The 26,977-nt window shown below is 45.1% G+C and overlaps 1 protein-coding gene across 8 annotated transcripts in view; it reads right to left on the bottom strand.

Moving 5' to 3' along the window:
- The window catches only part of LOC129830420 (serine/threonine-protein kinase WNK2-like), a 93,236-nt gene that overhangs the window by 21,276 nt on the left and 44,983 nt on the right, over positions 1–26,977 (bottom strand). For 5 of the 8 annotated variants that reach the window (XM_055892985.1, XM_055892989.1, XM_055892990.1 and 2 more), the window contains exons 4-13: positions 26,564–26,784; positions 26,278–26,435; positions 20,102–20,190; positions 19,309–19,528; positions 8,402–8,681; positions 8,018–8,133; positions 6,623–7,594; positions 4,224–5,573; positions 3,188–3,349; positions 2,241–2,810 (exon numbers count right to left, since the gene is read on the bottom strand). In XM_055892985.1, the coding sequence (XP_055748960.1) occupies positions 2,241–2,810; positions 3,188–3,349; positions 4,224–5,573; positions 6,623–7,594; positions 8,018–8,133; positions 8,402–8,681; positions 19,309–19,528; positions 20,102–20,190; positions 26,278–26,435; positions 26,564–26,784 (4,138 nt within the window). The remainder of the gene's footprint in view (positions 1–2,240; positions 2,811–3,187; positions 3,350–4,223; positions 5,574–6,622; positions 7,595–8,017; positions 8,134–8,401; positions 8,682–19,308; positions 19,529–20,101; positions 20,191–26,277; positions 26,436–26,563; positions 26,785–26,977) is intronic. The other 3 variants (XM_055892987.1, XM_055892992.1, XM_055892993.1) reach the window with 3 other exon arrangements.

The raw sequence follows: 26,977 nt of genomic DNA, 5'->3' as shown, positions 1-26,977 counted from the left end.
TGCGGGCAGCAATCGGTTGAAGAGCATGCATTTCGTTTTACTAGCATTTAAAAGCAGTTGGAGGCCACGGAAGGAGTGTTGTATGGCATTGAAGCTCGTTTGGAGGTTTGTTAGCACAGTGTCCAAAGAAGTGCCAGATGTATACAGAATGGTGTCGTCTGCGTAGAGGTGGATCAGAGACTCACCCTCAGCAAGAGCGTCATCATTGATATATACAGAGAAAAGAGTCGGCCCGAGAGTTGAACCCTGTGGCACACCCATAAAGACTGCCAGAGGTCCGGACAACAGGCCCTCCGATTTGACAAACTGAACTCTATCAGAGAAGTAGTTGGTGAACCAGGCGAGAAAGTCATTTGAGAAGCCTAGGCTATTGAGTCTGCCGTTAAGAATGCAGTGATTGACAGAGTCGAAAGACTTGGCCAGGTCGATGAAGACGGCTGCACAGTACTGTCTTTTATCGATGGCGGTTATGATATCGTTTAGGACCTTGAGCATGGCTGATGTGCACCCATGACCAGCTCGGAAACAAGATTGCATAGTGGAGAAGGTACGGTGGGATTCGAAATGGTCGTTGATCTGTTTGTTAACTTGGCTTTCGAAGATTTTAGAAAGGCAGGGCAGGATGCATAAAGGTCTGTAACAGTTTGGGTCTAGAGTATCTCCGAAGGAGAAGCAGGGGGGGGGGGGCTTGGTAAAGTTGCTGCAGGAGGCGCTGAGATGTTGGCCGGGGTAGGGGTAGAAAAATGCTTATTGAAATGATCGATTATCGTTGATTTATCGGTGGTGAAAGTGTTTCCTGTCCTCAGTGCAGAGGGCAGCTAGGAGGTGCTCTTATTCTCCATAGACTTTAGTGTCCCAAAATTTTTGGGAATTAGTGCTACTGGATGCAAATTTCTGTTTGAAAAAGCTAGCCTTAACTTTCCTAACTGACTGAGTATATTTGTTCCTGACTTCCCTGAAAGTTGCATATCGTGGGGGCTATTCGATGCTAATGCATAACGCCACAGGATGTTTTTGTGCAGGTCAAGGACAGTCAAGTCTGGGGTGAACCAAGGGCTATATCTATTCTTAGTTCTACATTTTTTGAACGGGGCATGCTTATTTAAGATGGTGAGGAAAGCACTTACAAAGCAACCAGGCTTCCTCTACTGATGGGATGAGGTCAATATCCTCCCAGGATACCCGGGCCAAGGTCGATTAGAAAGGCCTGCTCGCTGAAGTGTTTTAGGGAGCGTTTGACAGTGATGAGGGGTGATCGTTTGACCGCGGACCCATTACACACGCAGGCAATGAGGCAGTGAACGCTGAGATCCTTGTTGAAATCAGTAGAGGTGTATTTAGAGAGCAAGTTGGTCAGGATGATATAAGAGGGTGCCCATGGTTACAGATTTAGGGTTGTACCTGGTAGTTTCCTTGATAATTTGTGTGAGATTGAGAGCATCTAGCTTAGATTGTAGGACGGTCGGGGGGGCAATCAATTCAGATATGGTGTCCAGGGCATAGCTGGGGGCTGAAGGGGGTCAAGCGGCAACGGTGAGAGACTTATTTCTGGAAAGGTGGATTTTTAAAAGTAGAAGCTCGAATTGTTTGGGCACAGACCTGGATAGTATGACAGAACTCTGCAAACTATCTCTGCAGAAGACTGCAACTCTGCCCCCTTTGGCAGTTCTATCTTGTTGGAAAATGTTATAGTTACGGATGGATATTTCTGGATTTTTGGTGGCCTTCCTAAGCCAGGATTCAGACACGGCTAGAACATCCGGGTTGGCGAAGTGTGCTAAAGCAGTGAATAAAACAAACTTAGGGAGGAGGCTTCTAATGTTAACATGCATGAAACCAAGGCTTTTACAGGTTACAGAAGTCAACAAATGAGCGCGCCTGGGGAATGGGAGTGGTGCTGGGGGCTGCAGGGCCTGGGTTAACCTCTACATCACTAGAGGAACAGAGGAGGAGTAAGATAAGGGTACGGCTAAAGGCTATAAGAACTGGTCGTCTAGTGCGTTCGGAACAGAGAGTAAAAGGAGCAGATTTCTGGGCGTGGTAGAATAGATTTAAGGCATATTGTGCAGACAAGGGTATGGTAGGATGTGAGTACAGTGGAGGTAAACCTAGGCATTGGTGTGTGTAAGTGTATTGTATACATAAACTCAGTTACATATAATCATAGCTATTATTTTTCTGTTTTTATAGACATGTACACAAAAACCTTTGTTCCATTCCAGTCCTCCTCTTATATTTACCTGTCTTAAGGGCAGAAAGCTGGGCAGAGCAAGTTCAGGTGCAGCAGCGGGGTGTGAGTATGTAGGGTGTGTGACGTGTTGAAAAGGTAGGCGTACAGCAGCAGGGTTTGGGTGCATGTGGAGTGTATTCTGCGGTTGTGTGTTCTGTTGTCCAGGCAGTGAGGCAAGGTGTGAGTGAACCGGGTGTGTGAGAGTGGGGAGCTGTGTGTGAGGGTGTGTGTGTGTCATAACACTCTGTTGCAGAGCAGCGGGGTACATCTGCTGATGCTTTGGCAGTGTGGGTGCTGTCATGGCCAGCAGGGGTGTGTGTGAGGATATCGGGGGCACAGAGGTGGGGGGCGCCAGAGCATTCTCTATATGCAAGGGGGCGAGGGACGAGACAGAGGGGGGCAGAGTGGCAGGCTGGCCTGGGGAGAGGTAGAGAGGGGGCAGAGTGGCAGGCTGGCCTGGGGAGAGGTAGAGAGGGGGCAGAGAGGAGGGGTAGGACTGGGGAACAGGGCAGGGGTGAGGGTAGCTGTCAAATCCAGTCAGAGAGGTCACCACTTGAATGTTGGGATACGGTGAGGAAAACTGGGAGGAAGATAAGAAAAGGGTAGAATAAGAAAGCACTCAGAGACCAGGGTTTGGAGTATGGAACCTCCATACTGCAGACCGATCAGGCAAGCAAAAGGCAAATTGCAAAAAATTGCATATTTCCAATACAGTGCACAACTTTTGATAAAAAAAGCTGTGTAATATGGTGTATTTGATGCCATTAGAGACAAAGCAAGATATATCCCAATAGCTGCTCAACTAAGAACCAAAGTCCTTGATACTTTTAAGCGGTCAAATGCAATAAGCACATCTACCTACATAGAGTTGGCTACATGTGGTACCAAAAAGAAAGAGACAGGGAATAAAGAATAATCCATCACAGGTAGCAGTAAAAGTGAGAGGGGAGGGGTTACCTGGGAAAGGTGTGTTGGTGGCAGAGAGGTGGAGATCTGCAGTGGCTGCAGCTGCTGAGGGACAGAGGCCTGAGCCAATAGCTGCTGAGGCAGCGATGCCTGGGAAGGCAGACTAGATGATGATTGGTGGAGCTGGGAAAGGCTTTGAGCAGCAGGAAAATTCTACAGACAGCACAAGCGAGGGAGTGTCAGATAGACAAATAGAGCGAGAGAGAGAAAGAGAGGGAGAGAGAGGGGAGAAATTAAGCGGGATGAGGCTAGGTCTACGGTTACATCTCTCAATTGGACATCTGCTTTTCCTGCTATTGACCCAAATCAGAAATCAGGCTCACATTTCCCCATCCTGTCCCTGTCTCTGTGCCAGGAGTCAGCCAGCATCTGCTACTGTTACTGCTGCACACTCCACAGACAAAACAGGCCTGAGGGACTGAGGGGCTAAGGGATGCAGCGGATAAAACAACCATTATTGTTTTCATTATAGTTTCCAATCTCTCTCCATTTGCCCACTCTCAGAAGAAACTCCTCTTTATTAGGCCACTAGTAGTTTGGTGATTCACCTAACATACAATACACTTAAGCAGCTGGTCCTCATCCCAGGAGCACCGAAACAAACCAACAGCTTTGTCAGAAACAAATGTTTATCTGACAGAGAACGCCTATTCGTTTTCTCTCCCTCCGACAGTGCTATTTAACCCATTTAGACAGCGTGTATTGAGAGGAAGGGAGATCTACCCGGTTCAGGAAAATGGCGCTGTAGAGACAGGGTTGGTTCTATGAAGAATGAAGACACAGGGTCAGAGAACTGAAACTCAGAGAACTGTAACTCGACTCAAAAAGGGGAACACTATACTACTGCGCGGTTACTCTCCACCACGTTCGACGGGAACGGCACTACTTTTCAGGTCAGCCTGAGCAAGGTACTTCATAGATTATTTGATCTACAAAGATCTGCAACTGAGCATCAACAGATCCTTGATGTTAAAGGGTTAGAAGTGCACAGCGTCAACCTCAGGCTGACTCCTATATCTAAACTCACCTGTTGGCCTAGTGGTAGTGGAGCTGGCTGGGCCTGGCTGTGCTGTGGAGTGGCAGTCCCAGTCTGTTGTTGCACTATGGGGGCCACTGGGTAGGTCTGAGGGGCTGCAGCCTGCTGTGGAGTCAGAGCAGATGGATAGGCCTGACCCATCGCACTGGGTTTCGTTGGCGTGTAGCCTTGTACTGGTGCAGCCTGTTTTATGTGTGGGGCTGTGGGTGGGTAGCTCTGTGAAGCAGCGTTCGGTTGCCCCATTAGGGGTGCAGCGTTGGGGTAACTCTGGAGGGTTGAACCGTGCTGCACAGCATGGGCAGGTGACTGATAGCTCTGGACGACTGGAGCCTGTTGAACAGTGGGCTGGGCCATTGTCTGGCTGTGTTTGGGTAGGGGGACCTGCACAGTTTGCTGGTTGTGCTGCTGAATGGGGGCCTGCACAGGCTGTTGGCTGTGTTGTGCTGAGGGCTGGGGCATTGGCTGGCTATGTTGCTGTTGAATGGGGACCGGCACAGTCTGTTGGCTGTGATGCATGGGGCTAGACTGGCCTGGCTGCAGAATGGGAGGCATGGCTGTGGCTGGGAGGCTGTGTGGCACTGGGCAAGGCTGGACTGGGGGAAGCGCAGCAGCAGCTGGAGGCTGTGTTGCGACATTGGGAGCCTGAGTAGGGAGACTGGGTATATGTACGGTGTGGACCACAGTTGGGGCTACAGATGCATAGCTCTGTGGGGGAGCGAGATGTCGCAGACGCTCCACTGGAGCTGGGTAACTCTGTGCAGCTGGTTGTGAGGGTATTGTTGCACTTCCTATGCTAGCTGCCAATACAGTATGTTGGACAGGCATGGCTACTGCTGCTGAGAAGCTTGCTGCTGTTGGAGTCTGTTGCAGAAATGGACCTGGGCAGCTTGCAGCAGTTTGAGTCATTTGTTGCGGAGTTGGGGCAACGTAGCTCTGTGGAGTTGGTGTCTGCTGGATTGGCATAGTTGCTGCAGTGTGCGGCTGTTGCAGGGGCAGGGTAGCTGCTGAAAAGCTTGCTGCAGGCTGTTGAAGTGGTACATTTGCAGTTGAATGACTTGCTGCTGTTGCCATCTTTTGCAGAGCTGGAGCTGGGTAGCTATGTCCAGTATGGTTATGTTGCAGAGGAATGTTTGACGCTGAGTAAGTTGCCGAGGCTGGGCTGTGTTGTAGAGCTGCAGCTGAGTAGCCGGCTGCGGTAGGCGTCTGTTGGGCTGCCAGGGGACTGGCGGGATAGCTGTGGCCAGGCTGGAGGTACTGCAGGGGCGTGTACAGGGATGGGGCAGAGGCAGGCTGGCCCTGGAGAGATGACTGGTTCTGGAGCAATGCATGCACAGCACTGGGCTGAGAGGAGAGATGGGGACATGTTAGAGGACAGACAGAGATGGTCACTTCTCTGGGCGGCGCTTTTAGGCCCCCGTTAAAAGTTTCTGTATTTGACAGTGATGTAAAAATATTCTGGAAGAACACAAATATCTAAATCTACAAACGAGAACAATAATAGCTAGACATCCTGAACAAGAGAAAAACACGAGCCAAAATGTTCAGTTGACAAAAACAAAGGATGTCAATGATAAAGCGTGGATGAAGGATTAAAATAAAGTTGTAAAGACACCCAAACAATGACCAGGGTTAACAGAAGAGGCAGCAGGTGTGCACTAAAATAAGGAGGCAGAGGATGGGGAAGAGGGGACACACAGCCATCTTTCATTCCCTTCGTTTGCGGCAGCCAACTGTCCATTCACTGAGGACGTTCCATGGGCAGGGAGATATGAGTGGGTGTAAAAAGGCGGGTTTTGCGTATTGGCATTTGGTGAGTGAAGTGGAAACAGAAGACGCTGATATTAAAACAGGCTAGCTGAAGTTGGCAAAGGGTTAGAGAGTTAGTGTAGACAGCAGCAGCTATGGCCCTCCAGAGAACCAGCTTGTCCCAAATCGCACAAACAGAATCAGTGGAGGGACCATGGACTTCTACAGTAGTTTGAAGCTGAGCGGAAGAGAGAGAGCAGGGCCCAGTCCCATGGCTGCATTAAAACAGAGCGCCCTCTACTGGCCCAAGGAGGGAGTGAGGTCTAGAGCAATCATCAGCTCCGTCTTATGCAAAGTAGCGCCTTCTATAAGCTGGGAGGAGTCAGCTCTACAGGTGAGAGTTTGAGCTGAGGGTAGGGGTCTGGGAGCCTCTCAGTAGTCTAAAGCAGACCCCTCTCATCTGCTTTACCAAATCTGCACTGACATCAAGGAACTGGACAGGTGAAAGCACAATCATTGTTGGTATCAACAGTAAGTTCACCTATCCTTTGTTGTCAGTTCAGTGCAGATGAAGGAAAGGAGACATGGATAGAAAGACACTTCAGACCATTGAGATGCAGCCCTAGTCACCCTGTGGGACCTACCACTCCCGGAGGCCCGGTGGCTCGGTGCTCCCCAGCACAGTAGCTGGCCTTGTGGTCCTGTGTGGGCCTGGCTAAGGGGGGTGCTGTGTGGTCACCACTGAAGCTGCCTCTCTGGGTTAACTTCAGACTACCATCCCCATAGCTCCGTACAGGCTGCTGGGCTGCAGGCAGGTGGAGGAGGGAGGCTTGGCCCTGGTTGGATGGGGTGGTTTTACGGCTGATGATGTTCATCAGGTTCTTTTGTAGTAAGGAGAGGTCAGAGAAGTCACTTCCTGTATGACTTGGACCTTTCATCCCTCCTGACCCTGCAGTTGTTGTCATCCCACTGGAGAAGTGGTGGTGCCGGTGGGGGCACGCACAGGGGTGTGGTGGAAAGGGAAAAGCAGTGTGCTTCTTGTGCCCCCCCTCTCGTGACTTCAGCAGCAGCAGAGAGAGGCAGGCCTGGCACAGGTGGTTTCTGGGCGCGCCTTGGTGATGATGATGGTGGTGTTGAAGGGCAGAGTTTAGGCTCTGCAGCGTGCTAAGGTCCGAGTGCCTCCGCCCCACTGCTGCCTCCACTGACTTCAACCTGCTTCCATTGGTGCCTTCCGACGTCGGAGATTCTATAGAAGAGTCACTATGACGCCGGGCCTCAGAGTACGTGGGGGATGGGGGGGCCAGGAGGATGGGGGTAGGAAATGCACTCGGGGAAGGGAAGCCGTCCTCAGAGCGGGACTCAGAGGGGCTGCTCTCTGACTGGTCGTCTGGTGATGTGGGGGCGGGACTGGAAGCTCTCTGTTGGCTGCAGGACCCAGAGGTAATAGGTTGCAGGAGCATGTGAAGAGGGATGTCGTTGTTGCCCCTCAGAGTGTCAATGACCGAGGCACTCCCTCTCCGTGTCCCTGCACCCACTCGGAACTCCGGCCCCAGGGCTGCTTTCCACCCCTCGCCCCTTTCACAGGACCGGGGACGTGCTGAAGCCAAACACTGACGCTGAGTCCATACAGGGACCCACAGGCAAAACACACCTTACTCAAAAGGCACACAACCAAAACACATATGCACAACAAAAACATGATAATGAAGTAGGATAGAGATGAATTGGAGAATTCAGAGTAAATGAGATACAGGTGTGTGTGTGTGTGTGCATTAAATCAGTATACGTTGCGCATAAACATACATGTGCCAATGTTAGCAGACGTGTAAATTGAAACGCATTTATGGATAAAAGCAAATAACCACGTTTGTGAGCATATGTAACATACATGTACATGTAATGCGTATCTCTATGTAAATGAGGATGTGTGTGCACGTGTCCGATATGCGTGTGCAGTGCATGCATGTTAATGACCCTCTGCGCAGTTCACATGTCTTGAGTGTACGTGAAGCGTACATCTGTATGTGCGTGGTACAGACCTGCGGCGTTGCCATGGTGACGGGCTCCACTTGGGACTGGTGGAGGACGTTGGGCTGGCTGCTGTGGGAGTCAGAAAACACAGTGGAGCCCAGGCCGCTGTCAAAGGTACTGTCTGCTACATAGACAAACAGAGATGGAGGTTAGTCTTTAACCACACAGGCAACGAGAACAAAAGTGACAAAGAGCGGTTACAGAGGAGACACAAATAAACAAGTACAAACCCCCATAATATAAACACTACTGTCAAAGATCAATTCAACCCGCATGACAAATACCAAATGTATATGTGAATGTGTGACAGGAAGGAGATGTGTTGTGGGGTCTTGTGGGGTTTTGCACGTTGCGTGTCTTTCCACATGATGTGCGTGTCAGTGGTGTCTCACATGTGACAGAGGTTGCGCTGGCCGGAAGGTTACATAGCCTGGCGTGCTGGTCTGCCTCTGGCTCGTTGGCCTCAATCAAAGAGGGCTGTCCTGCCCGTGTAGCCCCAGCAGAGGTGCCCTGGGCTTGGGTGGCCTGGGCCCTGAGTCCTGCCTCTCCCTGGTTCACTGGGGGTCGGGCCGACACGGTCCTCTCCCGCCTCCATTTAATCAGTGCTACGCGGTCCCGGATCGACTTCCCCACGATCTTAGCATCACTCTCATGGAAGAACCCTGATTCCACCTGTCGGGGAGAGGAGGAGTATGGGAAGAGGAGTATTTTTTAGAGTCAATGTGTTAGAGGAAGAGAGAGAACAGGTGAGAGCCAGGAAGAGGGAGGGAGAGAGAATCATTTCTTAAGGGCAGCAGCTGGGTTCAGAGAGAATAGTCCGCCGCTGTCTGGGACAACAGCACTGGTGACAGGATACAGGACAGGTGCATTTAGACCATGGGAAGAGATACATCTGAAATAATGAGGTTTAGATTTTTGGGGGGGGGTTTGGAGTCATTAATAGGCATTATGGCCTGAACCTGCCAAGGAATGTTTCAATGGTTTCTGGTTTAGCACAACAACAAATGTATCTATTTCATGGAGTACGAGTCCCATATCTTTAACATGATCTTTGCTTCTAAGACCGTCGTTCACAATGTAAAATGCAGTCATTTAAAAATCAACCCAAACTTAAATAAAAACATCCCTGAATAATAAAGCAAAGAAGCAGCGTTTCCGCTCGCTAAGTAGCATAGTGCATGAATGGACACAACAGCCCCGTCGATAAAGATAAACGGCATCTCCCATGGTGCCCGTCTATGAAGAAATGAGTCATCGAAAGTGGCGAGGGGTGATCGGAGATGGGGAGCTGTGGGCCACATTACCTCCTCTCTCGATCATTACAGCAAGACCTTGAATTTTCCCCAGCTCATCTTGACCCAGCACAGACAGATGGAGAGATGTCACCATAGAGGGAAGAAAGCAGGTCAGCTTGCTGTCTGCCAAAAATAATCGATGGCCCTGATTCTCAGTAACACTAAGCACTGCAGCCTGACCCATTCACAACAAAAAGGATTACTCTGGAAGGACTGAGAGAGCCAAGCCTGAGGTTTCATAGAGTCACAGGGCACACACACTAACAACTGATTAATGGAGTGCTGAATAATGTATATATACTTTTTCTCCATATTAAGTCCATCTCTGATAAGCTACACGGGAAAGGGCAAAAAATGTATACAAGTAGCCTTAAAAGTACGGTTCGTGAAATCAATAACTTGCTAACATCAGATAGGATTCATATTAGTGGTCGACCGATTACGATTTTTCAACGACGATACTGATTATTGGAGGACCAAAAAAGGCAGATACCAATTAAAATATATATAAAAAAAGAAATACATATATATATAAAAATATATATAAAAAAATATATAGAATATACACTGCTCAAAAAAATAAAGGGAACACTTAAACAACACAATGTAACTCCAATTCAATCACATTTCTGTGAAATCAAACTGTCCACTTAGGAAGCAACACTGATTGACAATAAATTTCACATGCTGTTGTGCAAATGGAATAGACAAAAGGTGGAAATTATAGGCAATTAGTAAGACACCCCCAAAAAATGGAATGGTTCTGCAGGTGGTGACCACAGACCACTTCTCAGTTCCTATGCTTCCTGGCTGATGTTTTGGTCACTTTTGAATGCTGGCGGTGCTCTCACTCTAGTGGTAGCATGAGACGGAGTCTACAACCCACACAAGTGGCTCAGGTAGTGCAGTTCATCCATGATGGCACATCAATGCGAGCTGTGGCAAAAAGGTTTGCTGTGTCTGTCAGCGTAGTGTCCAGAGCATGGAGGCGCTACCAGGAGACAGGCCAGTACATCAGGAGACGTGGAGGAGGCCGTAGGAGGGCAACAACCCAGCAGCAGGACCGCTACCTCCGCCTTTGTGCAAGGAGGTGCACTGCCAGCGCCCTGCAAAATGACCTCCAGCAGGACACAAATAAGTTCCTTGCTCAGAACATGAGAACATATGAAAGATGGTGGTTCCTTTTAACATGAGTCTTCAATATTCCCAGGTAAGAAGTTTTAGGTTGTAGTTATTATAGGAATTATAGAACTATTTCTCTCTATACCATTTGTATTTCATAGACCGATTAATCCGTCGACCTCTAATTCATATATTAGCCATTTCAGAGAAACTTAGATAATTCCTTTGGTGATACAGCAGTAGCAATACAAGGATATAACAACTACAGAAGAGACAGAAATGCCTACGGGGAGGTCGGTGTGAGTGAGTGAGTGAGTGAGTGAGTGAGTAGAATGTGAGCCACAGTATTCAGGCCCTTCACTTTTCCCACATTTTGTTACATTACAGCCTTATTCTAAAATGTATATTAAATACAAAATGTTCCTCATCTACACAAAATACCCCATAATGAAAAAGTGAAAACAGGTTGTTTTTTTTGCAAAAATAGTGAACTTAAATACTTTATTTACATAAGTATTCAGACCCATGACATTCCAAATTGAGCTGAGGTGCATTCTGTGTCTATTGATCATCCTTGAGATGTTTCCACAACTTGATTGGAGTCCCCTGTGGTAAATTCAATTGATTGGACATGATTTGGAAAGGAACACACCTGTGTATATAAAGGTTCCACAGTTGACAGAGCATGTCAGAGCAAAAATCAAGCCATGATGTCAAAGGAATTGTCCGCAGAGCTCCAAGACAGGATTGAGTCGAGGCACAGATCTGGGGAAGGGTACCAAAACATTTCTGCCGCATTGAAGGTCCCCATCTTTTTTAAATTGAAGAAGTTTGGAACCACCAAGACTCTTCCTAGAGCTGGCTGCCCAGCCAAATTGAGCAATCGGGGGAGAAAGGTTTTGGTCAGGGAGGTGACCAAGAACCTGATGGTCACTCTGACAGAGCTCATCTGTGGAGATGGGAGAACCTTCCAGATGGACAACCATCTCTGCGACACCACCAATCAGGCCTTTCTGGTAGAGTGGCCAGATGGTAACCAGTCCTCTGGAAAAGGCACATGACAGCCCGCTTGGAGTTTGTGAAAACGCACCTAAAGACTCTTAGACCATGAAAAACAAGATTCTCTGGTTTGATGAAACCAAGATTGAACTCTTTGACCTTCGTGCCAAGCGTCACGTCTGGAAGAAACTCTGCACTCAGGACCTCAGACTGGGGCGAAGGTTCACCGTTCAACAGTACCCTAAGTACCCTAAGTACACAGCCAAGACAACGCAGGAGTTGCTTTCAGGACAAGTCTCCGAATGTCCTTGAGTGGCCCAGCCAGAGCTCAGACTTGAACCGGATCAAACATCTCTGGAAAGACCTGAAAATAGCTGTGCCGCAATGCTCCTCATCCAATCTGGAGAGGATCTGCAGAGAAGAATGAAAGAAACTCCCCAAATACAGGTGTGCCAAGCTTGTAGCGTCATACCCAAGAAGACTCAGTGCTGTAATCACTGCCAAAGGTGCTTCGACAAAGTACTGAGTAAAGTGTCTGAATACTTACGAAGATCTCATGTCAAGTGTTATTGAAGTGTTGTGGTTGCAGGTTCACCCGCCTCATGTAAAGTCTATTATTTTAGTGTATTGCTATAGGCCACCAAGAAGTAACAGTCAGTATCTAGATACTGTGTGTGAAATGCCTGACAGTGTGTGTGATGTTATCAAAGAGGATTGAGAAAGGCCCTCTCCTGTTTCAACATGACAATGCCCCTGTGCACAAAGCGAGGTCCATACAGAAATGGTTTGTCAAGATCGGTGTGGGAGAACTTGACTGGCCTGCACAGAGCCCTGACCTAAAACCCCATCGAACACCTTTGGGATGAATTGGAACGCCGACTGCGCCGACTAATGCTCGTGGCTGAATTGAAGCAAGTCCCCGCAGCAATGTTCCAACATCTAGTGGAAAGCCTCCCCAGAAGAGTGTGTGTCTATTTGTTAATAACAGTTGGTGCGCGATGTCTAATATTAAAGAAGTCTCAAGGTATTGCTCGCCTGAGGTATAGAGTACCTCATGATAAGCTGTAGACCGCACTATCTACCAAGAGAGTTCTCATCTATATTATTCGTAGCCGTCCATTTACCACCACAAACCAATGCTGGCACTAAGACTGCACTCAACGAGCTGTATAAGGGCATAAGCAAACAAGAACATGCTCATCCAGAAGCGGTGTTCCTAGTGGCCGGGGACTTTAATGCAGGCAAACAAATCTGTTTTACCTCATTTCTACCAGCATGTCAAATGTGCCACCAGAGAGAGAAAAACAAAAAACAAACTCTAGACCACTTTTACTCCACACACAGAGACACATACAAGGCTCTCCCTCACCCTCCATTTGGGAAATCTGACCATAATTCTATCCTCCTGATTCCTGCTTACAACTAAAAACTAAAGCAGGAAGTACCAGTGACTCGCTCAATATGGAAGTGGTCAGATGATGCGGATGCTATGCTACAGGGCTGTTTTGCTAGCACAGACTGGAATACGTTCCGTGATTCATCCAATGGCATTGAGGAGTATACCACTTCAGTCACCGGCTTCATCAATGAGTGCATCGACGACGTCGTCCCCACAGTGACCGTGCGTACATATCCCAACCAGAAGCCATGGAATACAGGCAACATCCGCACCGAGCTAAAGGCTAGAGCTGCCGCTTTCAAGGAGCGGGACACTAATCCGGATGCTTATAAGAAACCCTGCTATGCCCCCAGACGAACCATCAAACAGGCAAAGCATCAATCCTACTACACTGGCTCTGATGCTCGTCGGATGTGGCAGGGCTTGCAAATTATTACGGACTACAAAGGGAAGCACAGCCACGAGCTGCCCAGTGACAGAAGCCTACCAGATGAAAAAAAGCTAAATGCCTTTTATGCTCGCTTCGAGGCAAGCAACACTAAAGCATGCATGAGATCACCAGCTGTTCCGGACGACTTTGTGATCACGCTTTCCGTAGTCGATGTGAGCAAGACCTTTAAACAGGTCAACATTCACAAGGCCGCGGGGCCAGACGGATTACCAGGGCTTGCACTCAGAATATACGCGGACCAACCCGTGTCTTCACTAATATTTTTCAACCTCTCCCTGACCGAGTCTGTAATACCTACATGTTTCAAGCAGATCATAGTCCCTGTGCCCAAGAATGCGAAGTTAACCTGCCTAAATGACAACCACGTCAGTAGCCATGAAGTGCTTTGAAAGGCATCATCATCCCGGAAACCCTAGACCCACTCCATTTCGCATACCGCCCCAACAGATCCACAAATGATGCAATCTCAATCGCACTCCACACTGCCCTTTCCCACCTGAACAAAAGGAACACCTATGTGAGAATGCTGTTAATTGACTACAGCTCAGCATTCAACACCATAGTGCCCACAAAGCTCATCACTAAGCTAAGGACCATGGGACTAAACACCTCACTCTGCAACTGGATCCTGGACTTCCTGAAGGGCCGCCCCCAGGTGGTAAGGGTAGGCAACAACACATCTGCCACGCTGATCCTCAACACCGGGACCCCTCAGAGGTGTGTGCTCAGTCCTGTACTCCCTGTTCACCCACGACTGCGTGGCCAAGCACGACTCCAACACCATTATTAAGTTTGCTGACGTCCTGATCCTGAACGGTTGCATCACCGCCTGATATGGCAATTTCTCGGCATCTGACCATAAGGCGCTACAGACAGTAGTGAGTACGGCCCAATACATCACTGGGGCCAGGCCTTCCTCTGACACTAGACGGTGTCAGAGGAAGGCCCAAAAAGTTGTCAAAGATTACAGTCACACAAGTCATAGACTGTTCTCTCTGCTACCTGCAAAAGGCTCCTTAACAGCTTCTACCCCCAAGCCATAAGATGGCTGAACAGTTAATCAAATGGCCACCCAGACTATTTACATTGACCACCCCCCCTTTGCTTTTACACTGCTGCTACTTGCTGTTTATTATCTATGCATAGTCACTTTACCCCTACCTACATCTACAAATTACCTTGACTAACCTGTACCCCCGCACATTGACTTGGTACCGATACCCCCTGTATATAGCCTCGTTATTGTTATGTCATCTTATTTGTGTCCCTTTTTATTTTACACTAGTTTATTTTGCAAATATTTTCTTAACTCTATTTCTTTAACTGCACTGTTTGTTAGGTAAGCATTTCACGGTAAGGTCTACACCTGTATTCGGCATATGTGACAAATACAATTTGATAGACAAGAGCATAAGGCAAAATATTCTGTGGTCTGATGCAAAGCGCTATTTCTGGAGAAAACCTGGCACTGCTCATCACCGTCTAACACCATCTCTACCGTGAAGCATGGTGGTGGCAGCATCATGCTATGGGGATGATTTCTGTGGAAAGATGTGAAGATTGCTTTTCACCACAGCTGCCCATCTAACTTAATTGAGCTTGAGAAAATCCGCAAGGAAGAACAGGAGATTATGTGTGTGGATCATTGAGAAGTGTCAGGCTGAAACAACAAAAAGTGGAATAAGTCAAGGAGTATGAATACTTTCTGAATACCCCACAATACATGCCACCAGGGGTCTCTACACAGTCCCCAAGTCCAAAACAAATGCACAGCAACGCACAGTATTATACAGAGCCATGATGGCATGAAACCCCCTTCCATCTACAATTAATCAAGCAAACAGCAAAATTAGCTTACAAATATAGAGATTAAACATGTCATGGAATGCTGTTTTGTGTGGACCCCAGGAAGAATAGCTGCTGCTTCGGCAAAAGCTAATGGGGATCCGAATAAACCAATAAAGTCACACACTTTTGACAGCCTGACCCCATTGACAAAAGGAAAGCTTAACACACTGACACCACACAAAGCAACGGTAAAGCAAACACAAACCCAAGCCTGTCCCACTCCCACAAATAGCCTACAGGGTAAAATAAACATTCAATAATCTATTTACAGTTTAAACACCATACCCGAATACACGAGCTCACTAACACAAACACAGACAGCCATAAAATGCAGGTCACCTAGACATGATCAGATATCAAGACGTCTGCTAAGGGCTGTTTTGAACACTTAAGACACAACAGAAGAGGGCAAACATACTAAGCTAAGACAGGGAAAAACAAAGACAAAGCTAATTCCTTGTCTACAATAAACAACATAGGGATCTCAAGCGGTGCCACCGCCAACCCTACTTTTGTACTCTTAATAACCCTCTTCGCCAGTGAGCAGATCTCGATTTTCACTTCAGAGGCACGGTCTCAGCCCAGTGCTCTTCAAACGGGCATAAAGCCCATATCTGTTTACAGTTAAACAACTTGGACCAAAATCTGAAACAAGTTGGATTTGAGGTCTGAGAACAATCTGGAGGGGGAAATAGTAGCTGGGTCCATCAGAAAGTGTTAGATAAAACTGCACAAAGCTCCGGGAAAACTTTATTGTAGATTAAGTACACAGAAATACTTACAGAAGTCTTATCTGATGGTGGGCGTTTGTTGGACAAAAAGAAGCAAACAGGAAGAAAAAATAAAAACGCAATCACTGGATTCCTGGAAGTGCAGAGCGTATCCCTGCCAATCTGCAAGAGGGCGCATTCCCCGATGATGAGATTGGAGCACTGTTGGTACACGGTCTGCCTGGACACCACACACAGACCTCTTGCCATCTACCCCCAACATGTTTATATTTGATGAACAATGACAACCCTGAAAAAGGCACTACGTGCCGAAACGTTGGTTGCTATACCAACTAAATGTTTGGGAGCATAATGAGTAATAATAATAATATAAAAGTGTCTTAATAGGGTGTTGCGCCCACCACAAGCCGTCAGAACAGCTTTAATGCACCTTGGCATAGATTCTTCAAGTTTCTGGAACTCTATTGGAAGGTGACACCATTCTTCCACAAGAAAATTCCATCATTTGGCAAACTGTTGATGGAAAACACTGTCTCAGGCAATGCTCCAGAATCTCCCATAAGTGTTCAATTGGGTTAGTTCTGGTGACAGATGGCCAAGGCATACAGTTGAAGTCAGAAGATTAAATACACTTGGGTTGGAGTCATTAAACTTGTTTTTCAACCACTCCACAAATTTCTTGTTAAGAAACTATAGTTTTGGCAAGTCGGTTAGGACATCTAATATTTAAATGTATTTGGCTAAGGTGTATGTAAACTTCTGACTTCAACTGTATATATTGAAGAAAAATATAAAACGCAGAAAAAGCTAATTTCTCTCTTATTGTGCATGAATTTGTTTACATCCTTGTTAGTGAGCATTTCTCCTTTGCAAATATAATCCATCCACCTGCCAGGTGTGGCATATCAAGAAGCTGATTAACCAGCATGATCATTACACAGGTGTAGTTCCCCCATCTTATAAATATTGGGTGGGCGATATGGCCAAATTATCTTATCATATGGTATTTTTCACATTTCTGACAGTATCACAGTATTTTGTGTTTTTGATCAATAAAAGTTCTACATTTGCTTTATGAGTAGTGTGTGACCCGAGGGTGGCAACACATTCTAAATGAGTTCAATTAGTCTTACTCCATTCTGATTGGTTTATACTGTTCAATTCAACTTCAATCTAAAATCATTTCCTGCATTTCCATCAATTTCTGCATTTGAGATCATTTGAGATCATTGCCACTGCATGGGCTAAAATACTAGGCCTTATTTTTAACCAAATGCTGCAATTGCGATTTAGATCAAAACACTTGGGTGAACTTTTGGAATCATGGAAATAGAATGAATATAAATAATAGTGGGCACTTTGAATACATTGTTTTTGACATGACAACGAATGAAAATGCCATGGACGAGTTATTGTGACAGGGTAACCAAAGTGATGTTCTATGTTTCCTAGGGGACCCTATAATCTTTGGCTACATTAAATCTTTATTCATACAGCCAACATATTCATGCTTCGCCTACTCCTCTTTGATTTAGAAGATACTGCCTCCCGGGTGGCGCCTCCCGGGTGGCGCAGTGGTCTAGGGCACTGCATCGCAGTGCTAGCTGCGCCACCAGAGTCTCTGGGTTCGCGCCCAGGCTGGGCTGGGTTCGCGCCCAGGCTCTGTCGCAGCCGGCCGCAACCGGGAGGTCTGTGGGGCGACGCACAATTGGCATAGCGTTGTCCGGGCTAGGGAGGGTTTGGCCGGTAGGGATATCCTTGTCTCAGTATGTAAAATGTAATATGTAATAAAAATGTATACACTCTACTGTAAGTCGCTCTGGATAAGAGCGTCTGCTAAATGACTAAAATGTAAATGTAATACTGTTGCACAAACAACATGCTGATTTAAGCCTCCACCAGTACTGGTATCAGGCTGTATTAGCTAGCTATGTTTGCTCTGACTCAGTACTTTTGTTAGCTAACTAGAGATTTAGCTTAACTTGCTAAGAAAACACAAACTAGCTGTTTGCAGATGTAAGAAACAAACTAATATTTAACATTTAACAATCCAAACGACACAAAATATCGTCATAGAAGGTAAAGTAAAAACCTAAACCGGTTCGTGCATAAATACCAATATATAGTAAAATACGGTATACCACCTAGCCCTAGTGGGAAGTGTGCTGTAATCTATGAAATGTAAAAAAAAAAAATGTCATTCAATACACATGGGAACTCCAAATTGTTTTATGATGCTTGGGCTCCATTCCGGTCTTACTTTATACAGTCCACCACCCTCTGATGGCATTCTCATTAAAACAAAAATAAATTTGTATTTGACACCCCTGTGATTTACTGGTTGGAGGAGCATTTCTACGTGTTTTTTTGGGAAGACCTTGAGGTTGGCGATGTGCCTACTGACTCTTATTGAGTGTGACTTGTGGATGCCTTATTCTTCTTGACCTGTCAAAGCCTAAAATTTTAGCTTGTTTTGCCCTGTTTGTAAAAAATGTAAGTGTAAAAATAGTTTAAAAACAAATAGCATTGTAAACTTTCATTTTGGTCCAATGGATGGTCAGTCTGTGGCCATGACTGTCTGTGAGTGGTTGCATTTCTTCACCCCTAGTCTGTTTACAGGAACAATGGCAAGGTGACCGCTCTGTTCCTGTATTAACTACAGATTGCCCTTTAACCTTTGTACTTTTCTGCCCAGTGTGTTTAAATTATCTAAAGTACAGTATCTTTATAGTTGAAATAAGTTTTTTTCTAGTTGAGCATATATTATTTATATTGTGTTGTCTTGTGTGTAAACTGAATAAACAGACTTTTCAAAAAATTTAAATCTGAGATCAAGTATGAACATGCTGTCCAATGATTTCCAACCAAAGTTACTGAGCGTGAGCAATTTTGACCAAAACAATGTACATGTAGCCCAAAGAGTTGTGCAAAGTTGGTGGAATACTATTCAATAAGATTTACAGCCGTAATGGCTGCCCAACGTGCTTCCACCCACGTATTAACTCTGGGATGTGAAAACACGCACAATCAAGACATCTTTGTTTTTACATTTTCTAGAACTTTCTTTCACTTTGAAAATGTGTAGATCAGTAAGAAAACGATCAAATTTTAATCCCCTTTTAGGTAGTAAAGCAGCAAAATGTGAAGACTGTCCAAGCGGTGTAGACTTTCACTAGGCACTGTAGGTTGAAGATGATCACTCAGAATGGCTGTGTATTTACTGCCGTTTACCTTGCCCTCTAAGGGGTTTAGTAGACCTAAACAATGCCTGGAAAATGCAACCCACACCATAACAGAGCCGCAAGAACCAGCATTTACTCAAGTATTTACATTATTCAGGACAAATTCAAACCCCACCTTGGATGGCAATGTCTGTTCAACCAGTCTAATGCTACACTCCACCCATGTATTCAACCATCAAACTATCCATCCATCCACCCACCATCCATCTTACCATCTCTTGGGCCACGCCCTCCGAGCTCTCTTTTTCCAGTTCAAAGGTAAACTCAATGGCGCCGCTCTCCTTGTATTTTCCCTTCAGCTTCTTTGGGTCTTCCACCCACAGCTTCAGGGCGATGGCCGCCTTCTTCCCATCATCCTCCTCGGCCAGCTCCACCCGCACCCCTGTGTCCTCCGCAAAGAAGGCGTGGTTCAGCAGGTCCTTTATGGAGTACCTGGGAGGAAGGAACAATAAAAACGACCCTTTATCACTGTGCTAACATGGCGTGGCTCCAACTTGACCTCCTGTCATTTTACAGGTTTAGCCCAAATAAACTTCAAATGAGTCATATCAACTCCAAGTACAGTGACCTAATGCCCTCCGCCTAATTCAGTAGTTTTGTCATACAGGAGCTGAAAGACTGATCTGAGCACCAATGTTCTCAGTGTTCCGGTCTGGACAGAGCCATAAGAACAGTATAAGCCCTTATCTAAGAACACCCTCCATTTACTAGCTGCCAGGACGAGGAACGAGAGAGAACTGTACACAATCACCTCTCAGTATGAAAACCTGCCACAGAGGCGGTTTTAAGGGTTATTTTCTCCTCTGTATTAAACCCATTATTATTCAAGTTAACAGAGGATGGCCTACAGATCGAGAAGGGAGATTGGAATGTTGTTGAGAGCCCCGAATGTCATCGATGTGGTGATAGGATGTGGGCAGATGAAGCGAGGTATGGAGGGGTGACGGAGCACCAAGGTGGCCCTATGGCCAAGCGGTGGGCAGAGACGCAGGTACATTCACTCACCGCTCCTCTTTCTTCTGGCAGATGCACTCGCCAATAATCTCCTTGATTTCAGGATCCACAACCTTGTTGTAGCTGGCAGGCTTCACCCCCTGGTAGCAAAAAAGGAAGGGAAAAAACAGTTCAGAGGGATGCCCGGAAGTCATGAGTAAGTATGGTGGAGGAAATAAAAAGGGAGACAAGAGAGAGATGGCCACATGTATTCACATAGCCTACCAAAAGTTGTCATAATTTCCCAAATGTTTTTGTTTGCACACCTCATAAATTGTTAGTGTTATGACATTCTGACTTTAGTAGTTTTCTGAACAATGTGCAAACTAGAGGTCGACCGATTATGATGTTTCAACGCCGATACCGATTATGGGAGGACCAAAAAAAGTCGATACAGATAAAAAAAAAAAATTAAAAAAAAAAAAACGGCAGATTTTTTACATTTTATTTATTTGTAACAAGGACAATTACAACAATACTGAATAAAGACTTATTTTAACTTAATATAATACATCAATAAAATCAATTTAGCCTCAAATAAATAATGAAACATGTTCAATTTGGTTTAAATAATGCAAAAACAAAGTGTTGGAGAAGAAAGTATAAGTGCAATATGTGCCATGTAAGAAAGCTAACGTATAAGTTCCTTGCTCAGAACCTGAGAACATATGAAAGCTGGCGGTTCCTTTTAACAAGAGTCTTCAATATTCCCAGATGAGAAGTTTTAGATTGTAGTTAAAGGAATTATAGGACTATTTCTCTCTATACCATTTGTATTTCATATACCTTTGACTATTGGATGTTCTTATAGGCACTTTAGTATTGCCAGTGTAACAGTATAGCTTCCGTCCCTCTCCTCGCTCCTACCTGGGCTCGAACCAGGAACACAACGACAACAGCCACCCTCGAAGCAGCGTTACCCATGCAGAGCAAGAGGAACAACTACTCCAAGTCTCAGAGCGAGTGACGTTTGAAACGCTATTATCGCGCACCCCGCTAACTAGCTAGCCATTTCACATCGGTTACACCAGCCTAATCTCAGGAGTTGATAGGCTTGAAGTCATAAACAGCACAATGCTTGAAGCACAGCGACGAGCTGCTGGCAAAACACACGAAAGTGCTGTTTGAATGAATGCTTACGAGCATGCTGGTGCTTACCATCGCTCAGTCAGACTGCTCTATCAAATCAGACTTAATTATAACATAACACACACAAATACGAGCTTTAGGTCATTAATATGCTCGAATCCGGACACGATCATCTCGAAAACAAAACGTTTATTCTTTCAGTGATATACGGAACCGTTCCGTATTTTATCTAACGAGTGGCATCCATAAGTCTAAATATTCCTGTTACATTGCACAACCTTCAATGTTATGTCATTATTACGTAAAATTCTGACAAATTAGTTCGCAGTGAGCCAGGCGGCCCAAACTGTTGCATATGACTCTGCGTGCAATGAAGCAAGAGAAGTGACACAATTTCACCTGGTTAATATTGCCTGCTAACCTGGATTTCTTTCAGCTAAATATGTAGGTTTAAAAATATATACTTGTGTATTGATTTTAAGAAAGGCATTGATGTTTATGGTTAGGTACACGTTGGAGCAACGACAGTCCTTTTTCACGAATGCCACCGCATCGATTATATGCAATGCAGGACACGCTAGCTAAACTAGTAATTAATAAACTAGTGATTATGATTGATTAATTATTTTTTATAAGATAAGTTTAATGCTAGCTAGAAATTTACCTTGGCTTCTTACTGCATTTGTGTAACAGGCAGGCTCCTCGTGGAGTGCAATATAAAGCAGGTAGTTAGAGCGTTGGACTAGTTAACTGTGAGGTTGCAAGATTGAATCCATGAGCTGACATGGTAAAAATCTGTCGTTCTGCCCCTGAACAAAGCAGTTAACCCACCATTCCTAGGCCGTCATTGAAAATAAGAATGTGTTCTTAACTGACTAGCCTAGTTAAATAAAGGTGTTAAAAAAAATCTGATTGTTATGAAAACTTGAAAATCGGCCCTAATTAAATCGGCCATTCCAATTAAATCGGTCGACCTCTAGTGCAAACAACTCATTAAAAACCTTGATCACATTTCAAGAGGTGTCAACATCACTTGTCAGATCGTTAATGCTTTAAACAAGCCCCTTTCTGCAACTCTGTGGACTGAAAATAGTATTTTCAGGAACTGACACATTCATACGGATACTTATACACTGTATGCATTCTGGTTTATAGCTATCAGAGTTTCCCGATAAAGGATAAATAAATAGACTTCTGTGGTCTCTCTAGTGAAGGCCGATATTCAAAGAGTAAAGTAGACGGCGAAAAAAAACTGCTGCTGCCAGACAGACGGGGTTCTGTTTCTAAGGGCAGGTGGATATAGCCTGGTTCCAGATATGTACAGTTGAAGTCAGAAGTTTACATAAACCTCAGCCAAATACATTAAACTCAGTTTTTCACAATTCCTGACATTTAATCATAGTAAAAAATCCCTGTCTTAGGTCAGTTAGGATCACCACTTTATTTTAAGAATGTGAAATGTCAGAATAATAGCAGAGAATGATTTATTACAGCTTTTATTTCTTTCATCACATTCCCAGTGGGTCAGAGGTTTACATACACTCAATTAGTATTTGGTAGCATTGCCTTTAAATTGTTTAACTTGGGTCAAACGTTTTGGGTAACCTTCCACAAGCTTCCCACAATAAGTTGGGTGAATTTTGGCCCATCCTCCTGACAGAGCTGGTGTAACCGAGTCAGGTTTGTAGGCCTCCTTGCTCGCACACGCTTTTTCAGTTCTACCCACACATTTTCTATAGGATTGAAGTCAGGGCTTGGCCACTCCAATACCTTGACTTTACTGTCCTTAAGCCATAACTTTGGAAGTATTGTAATGGTTTTGACTTGAGGTTATTATTTATAGGGGTGCCAGGTAGGTTGTGCCTACCAGAGAAAACATTAGTTTCTCCTTTTGGTTTGGGAGGGAATGAGTCCCATCTGGTCCGTCAAGTCCACACCAACACAAAGGACTTATGTAAAAGTCAGGATGGAAATACACTTTTCATAAACCCTTAAAACATTGGAAAGAACTTCAAAAACAACTATTCTTTTGCGTGGGTTGTATTACCAACATAAATGATCACACACACATAACAATATAACAAATAATGAGCTCTGGTTCCTCCAGAAATGTCCTGTACCTTGGGCCTAAAAAGAGTCCAGCCCGGTAAAGAAGTTCAGGGAACTCATGTGACCTTAGTCACGCAATGTTTGTCCGTTCATTCAAGTGTAGCGTAAACCCAGTATTAATCATACAATCAAAATAACAATTATTTTACCACACAACCATCAAGCGTATCAACTCTTAATAAGTCCTCAACTACAACTAACTACATAAATCATTACGGTATACATCACCCCAAAACAAATGAAATACCGTATACAAAAAGGTTGTAGTCAGTCGGTCAGTCCAATCCGCCAACAGATCTCCAGCGGAGAAAGGCCACGAAGAACAACCGAGAGGTGTAGTCCACGGACGCAAAGAGTGGATCCGATCCTGGGTAAAACTTGCTATTAGGCTACAAAACAAACAGAATAGAGAAGCTTCGGAACTGAGGGTTGAACACATCCTCATTCACGTCTCCATCACAACCCCACTTTTGTGCAGCTAATGCTGGCTATTTAATTGGGAATTAAGGGGCAAGCGCCCTATTGGAAGGAGAAGCACAGACGGTTCAGAAAAATTCAGGGCCGTCACAGTATGCTTGGGGTCATTGTACATTTGGAAGACCCATTTGCGACCAAGCTTTAACTTCCTGACTGATGCCTTGAGATGTTGCTTCAATATATCCACATAACTGTCCTACCTCATGATGCCATCTATTTTGCGAAGTGCACCTGTCCCTCCTGCAGCAAAGCACCTGTACAACATGATGCTGCCACCCCAGCGCTTCACGGTTGGGATGGTGTTCTTCAGCTTGCAAGCATCCCCCTTTTTCCTCCAAACATAACGATGGTCATTATGGTCAAACAGTTCTGTTTTTGTTTCATCAGACAAGAGGACATTTCAACAAAAGTATGATCTTTCTCCCCATGTGCAGTTGCAAACCATAGTTTGGCTTTTTTATGGCGGTTTTGGAGCAGTGGCTTCTTACTTGCTGAGCGGCCTTTCAGGTTATGCCGATATAGGACTCGTTTTACTGTGGATATAGATCCTTTTGTACCCGTTTCCTCCAGCATCTTCACAAGGTCCTTTGCTGTTGTTCTGGGATTGATTTGCACTTTTCGCACCAAAATACGTTCATCTCTAGGAGACAGAACGCGTCTCCTTCCTGAGCGGTATGACGGCTGCGTGGTCCCATGGTGTTTATACTTGCGTACCTTTGTTTGTAAAAATGAACGTGGTACCTTCAGGCGTTTGGAAATTGCTCCCAAAGATGAACCAGACTTGTGGAGGTCTACAATTTGTATTCTGAGGTCCTGGCTGATTTCTTTTGATTTTCCCATGATGTCAACCAAAGAGGCACGGAGTTTGAAGGTAGGCCTTGAAATACATCCACAGGTACACCTCCAATTGACTTAGGCTAATTTACATAATTTATCAGAAGCTTCTAAAGCAATGACATAATTTTCCAAGCTGTTTAAAGGCACAGTCAACTTAGTGTATGTGAACTTCTGACCCACTGGAATTGTGATACAGTGAATTATAAGTGAAATAATATGTCTGTAAACAATTGTTGGAAAAATGTCTTGTGTTATGCACAAAGTAGATGTCCTAACCAACTAGCCAAAACTATAGTTTGTTAACAAGAAATTTATGGATTGGTTGAAAAACGATTTTTAATGACTCCAACCTAAATGTATGTAATCTTCCGACTTCAACTGTATATGCTTTAGCCAAAAGCCAACACCTCTGACTATCCTTACCATACCATGCAAATATATGCATGTGCTTTCGTGCCAAGTCCTCTGATTATCATTGACAATGCTAGTCAGCGGAGTTGGCTAAAGTACAGATCTGGGACCAGGCTAAAATGAGTCATCCTACTTCAGCAGTGCCTGCCAAGTTTTAAGAGTGCAAAATCAATACCCTTCATCAAATATATCATGACTCCGGACACCCCCTGATCTAAAAACAGTTTGCCGCATTCCTCACTGGCATAGAGGGGAATACAAGGCTAGATCTGTGAAGAAATGGGGGGTTCTGGACTCCCTGAGCAGTGCCATATGGCGTGTCATGACCATCTTTACTGTCCAGTAAACTAGGGAATAATTCAAGTATCAAGAACCATGGGGCTCTGGTAACATAACCCCTACCATGGAAAGGTCTTGTATCTCCTTACCCTCCAATTCCATTGAGGAATAGCGTACCATAAAAACCTTACTGATAATTGGAGAGAGAAACGTACTATAAATTTTTTTTTAACGCTGGACACAGTATATTCTACATTAGTTATTTTTTGTTCGTTTTTAGTCCCATCCTTCAGCTACACTCAACGCCTCCCATCTATCTCTGTAGACCATCCAGTTTTCTATTTGCCATATATTTTTCCAGCGGTGCTGTGATTTTTCACAAAAGTTCTGAACCTTTCTATTCTAATAGTTTCTACAGATAGTCAAAAAAGTATGTATTTAATTTACAAAGACTATTATATTATTGATCCATTGACTATGATTTCTCAATATTCTTTTTACCTTTATTTAACTAGGCAAGTCAGTTAAGAACAAATTCTTATTTTCAATGACGGCCTAGGAACCGTGGGTTAGCTGCCTTGTTCAGGGGCAGAACAATATATGTTTACCTTGTCAGCTCAGGGATTTGATCTTGCAACCTTTCGGTTACTAATCCAATGCTCTAACCACTAGGCTACCTACCGCCCCACCCAGCATTGCTATTTGTAGAGTTAACGCAAGGTAAATGCTGCAATTCTTTAGCCATTCCTGAACATGCAACCAAAAACAAGCTACTTATGGACAGTGCCAAAACAAATTATCTAATGATTCTGGCCATTAAATCGTTAATGCTGAATACCCCTGGTTACTTGAGATCTGTGGCTGCCATTCATAGAAATCACAGTGCTAACATGAATGACTGAAATTGGTCATTTTGTGTCCATCCTAGTTGTGAGTGTTACCTCTATACGAGCTAAATTGGTTTACATATTAAAATGTGGACTCACGCTGGTGACCTTGCGGTAGATCTGTGCAGCGTTCTGGCACTCCGAGTACGGGTACTCTGAGGTGGCCATCTCCAACATGCACATCCCAAAGGCATAGACATCCACTGACTCATCATAGTGCTCCTCATACATCTCTGGGGCCATGAACTCTGGGGTGCCTGGGAGGACATGGGTCAAAGGTTAGACAGCAGGACATTGTTTTGGAGTCTGGAGACCGTTATCCATTTTAGAAAAGATAAAGATGATACACCAGGTGCTACTGATGCAGTCTGATTGGATCGCCTACCTATGACACTCTTGGCGAAGGAGGCCCTCTTGAGCGTGGCCAACCCCAGGTCTCCTATCTTGACGGAGCCGGTGGGGCCCGTGATGAAGATGTTGTCACACTTCAGGTCTCTGTGGATGATGGGAGGGGCCCTGGTGTGGAGGAAGTGAAGGCCCTTCAGGATCTGCCTACACCAGCTCCTCAGAACCTTGGGCTTCATTACCTTGAAGCGCTTCAGATACCTACAGGTGGGAAAAGGACATCAGTATCACCATTCATATATTCAGAGTTCTGGGATTGATAATCCACTCAAAAATGAGGTCATTTAGAGCAAATATTCATGTGCATATCACTCCATTGCCTCTTTTTGCAGTACTACATTGCTTAGTAATCTCAATGATAAATAATACTCCAGCACACATTAACTAGTTTGTT

Source organism: Salvelinus fontinalis, chromosome 31 (genome assembly GCF_029448725.1).
Source record: "Salvelinus fontinalis isolate EN_2023a chromosome 31, ASM2944872v1, whole genome shotgun sequence".
Classification (NCBI taxonomy): Eukaryota; Metazoa; Chordata; class Actinopteri; order Salmoniformes; family Salmonidae; genus Salvelinus; species Salvelinus fontinalis.
Note: the sequence above shows the minus strand (reverse complement) of the source record. Positions and strands in the feature narration are given on the sequence as shown.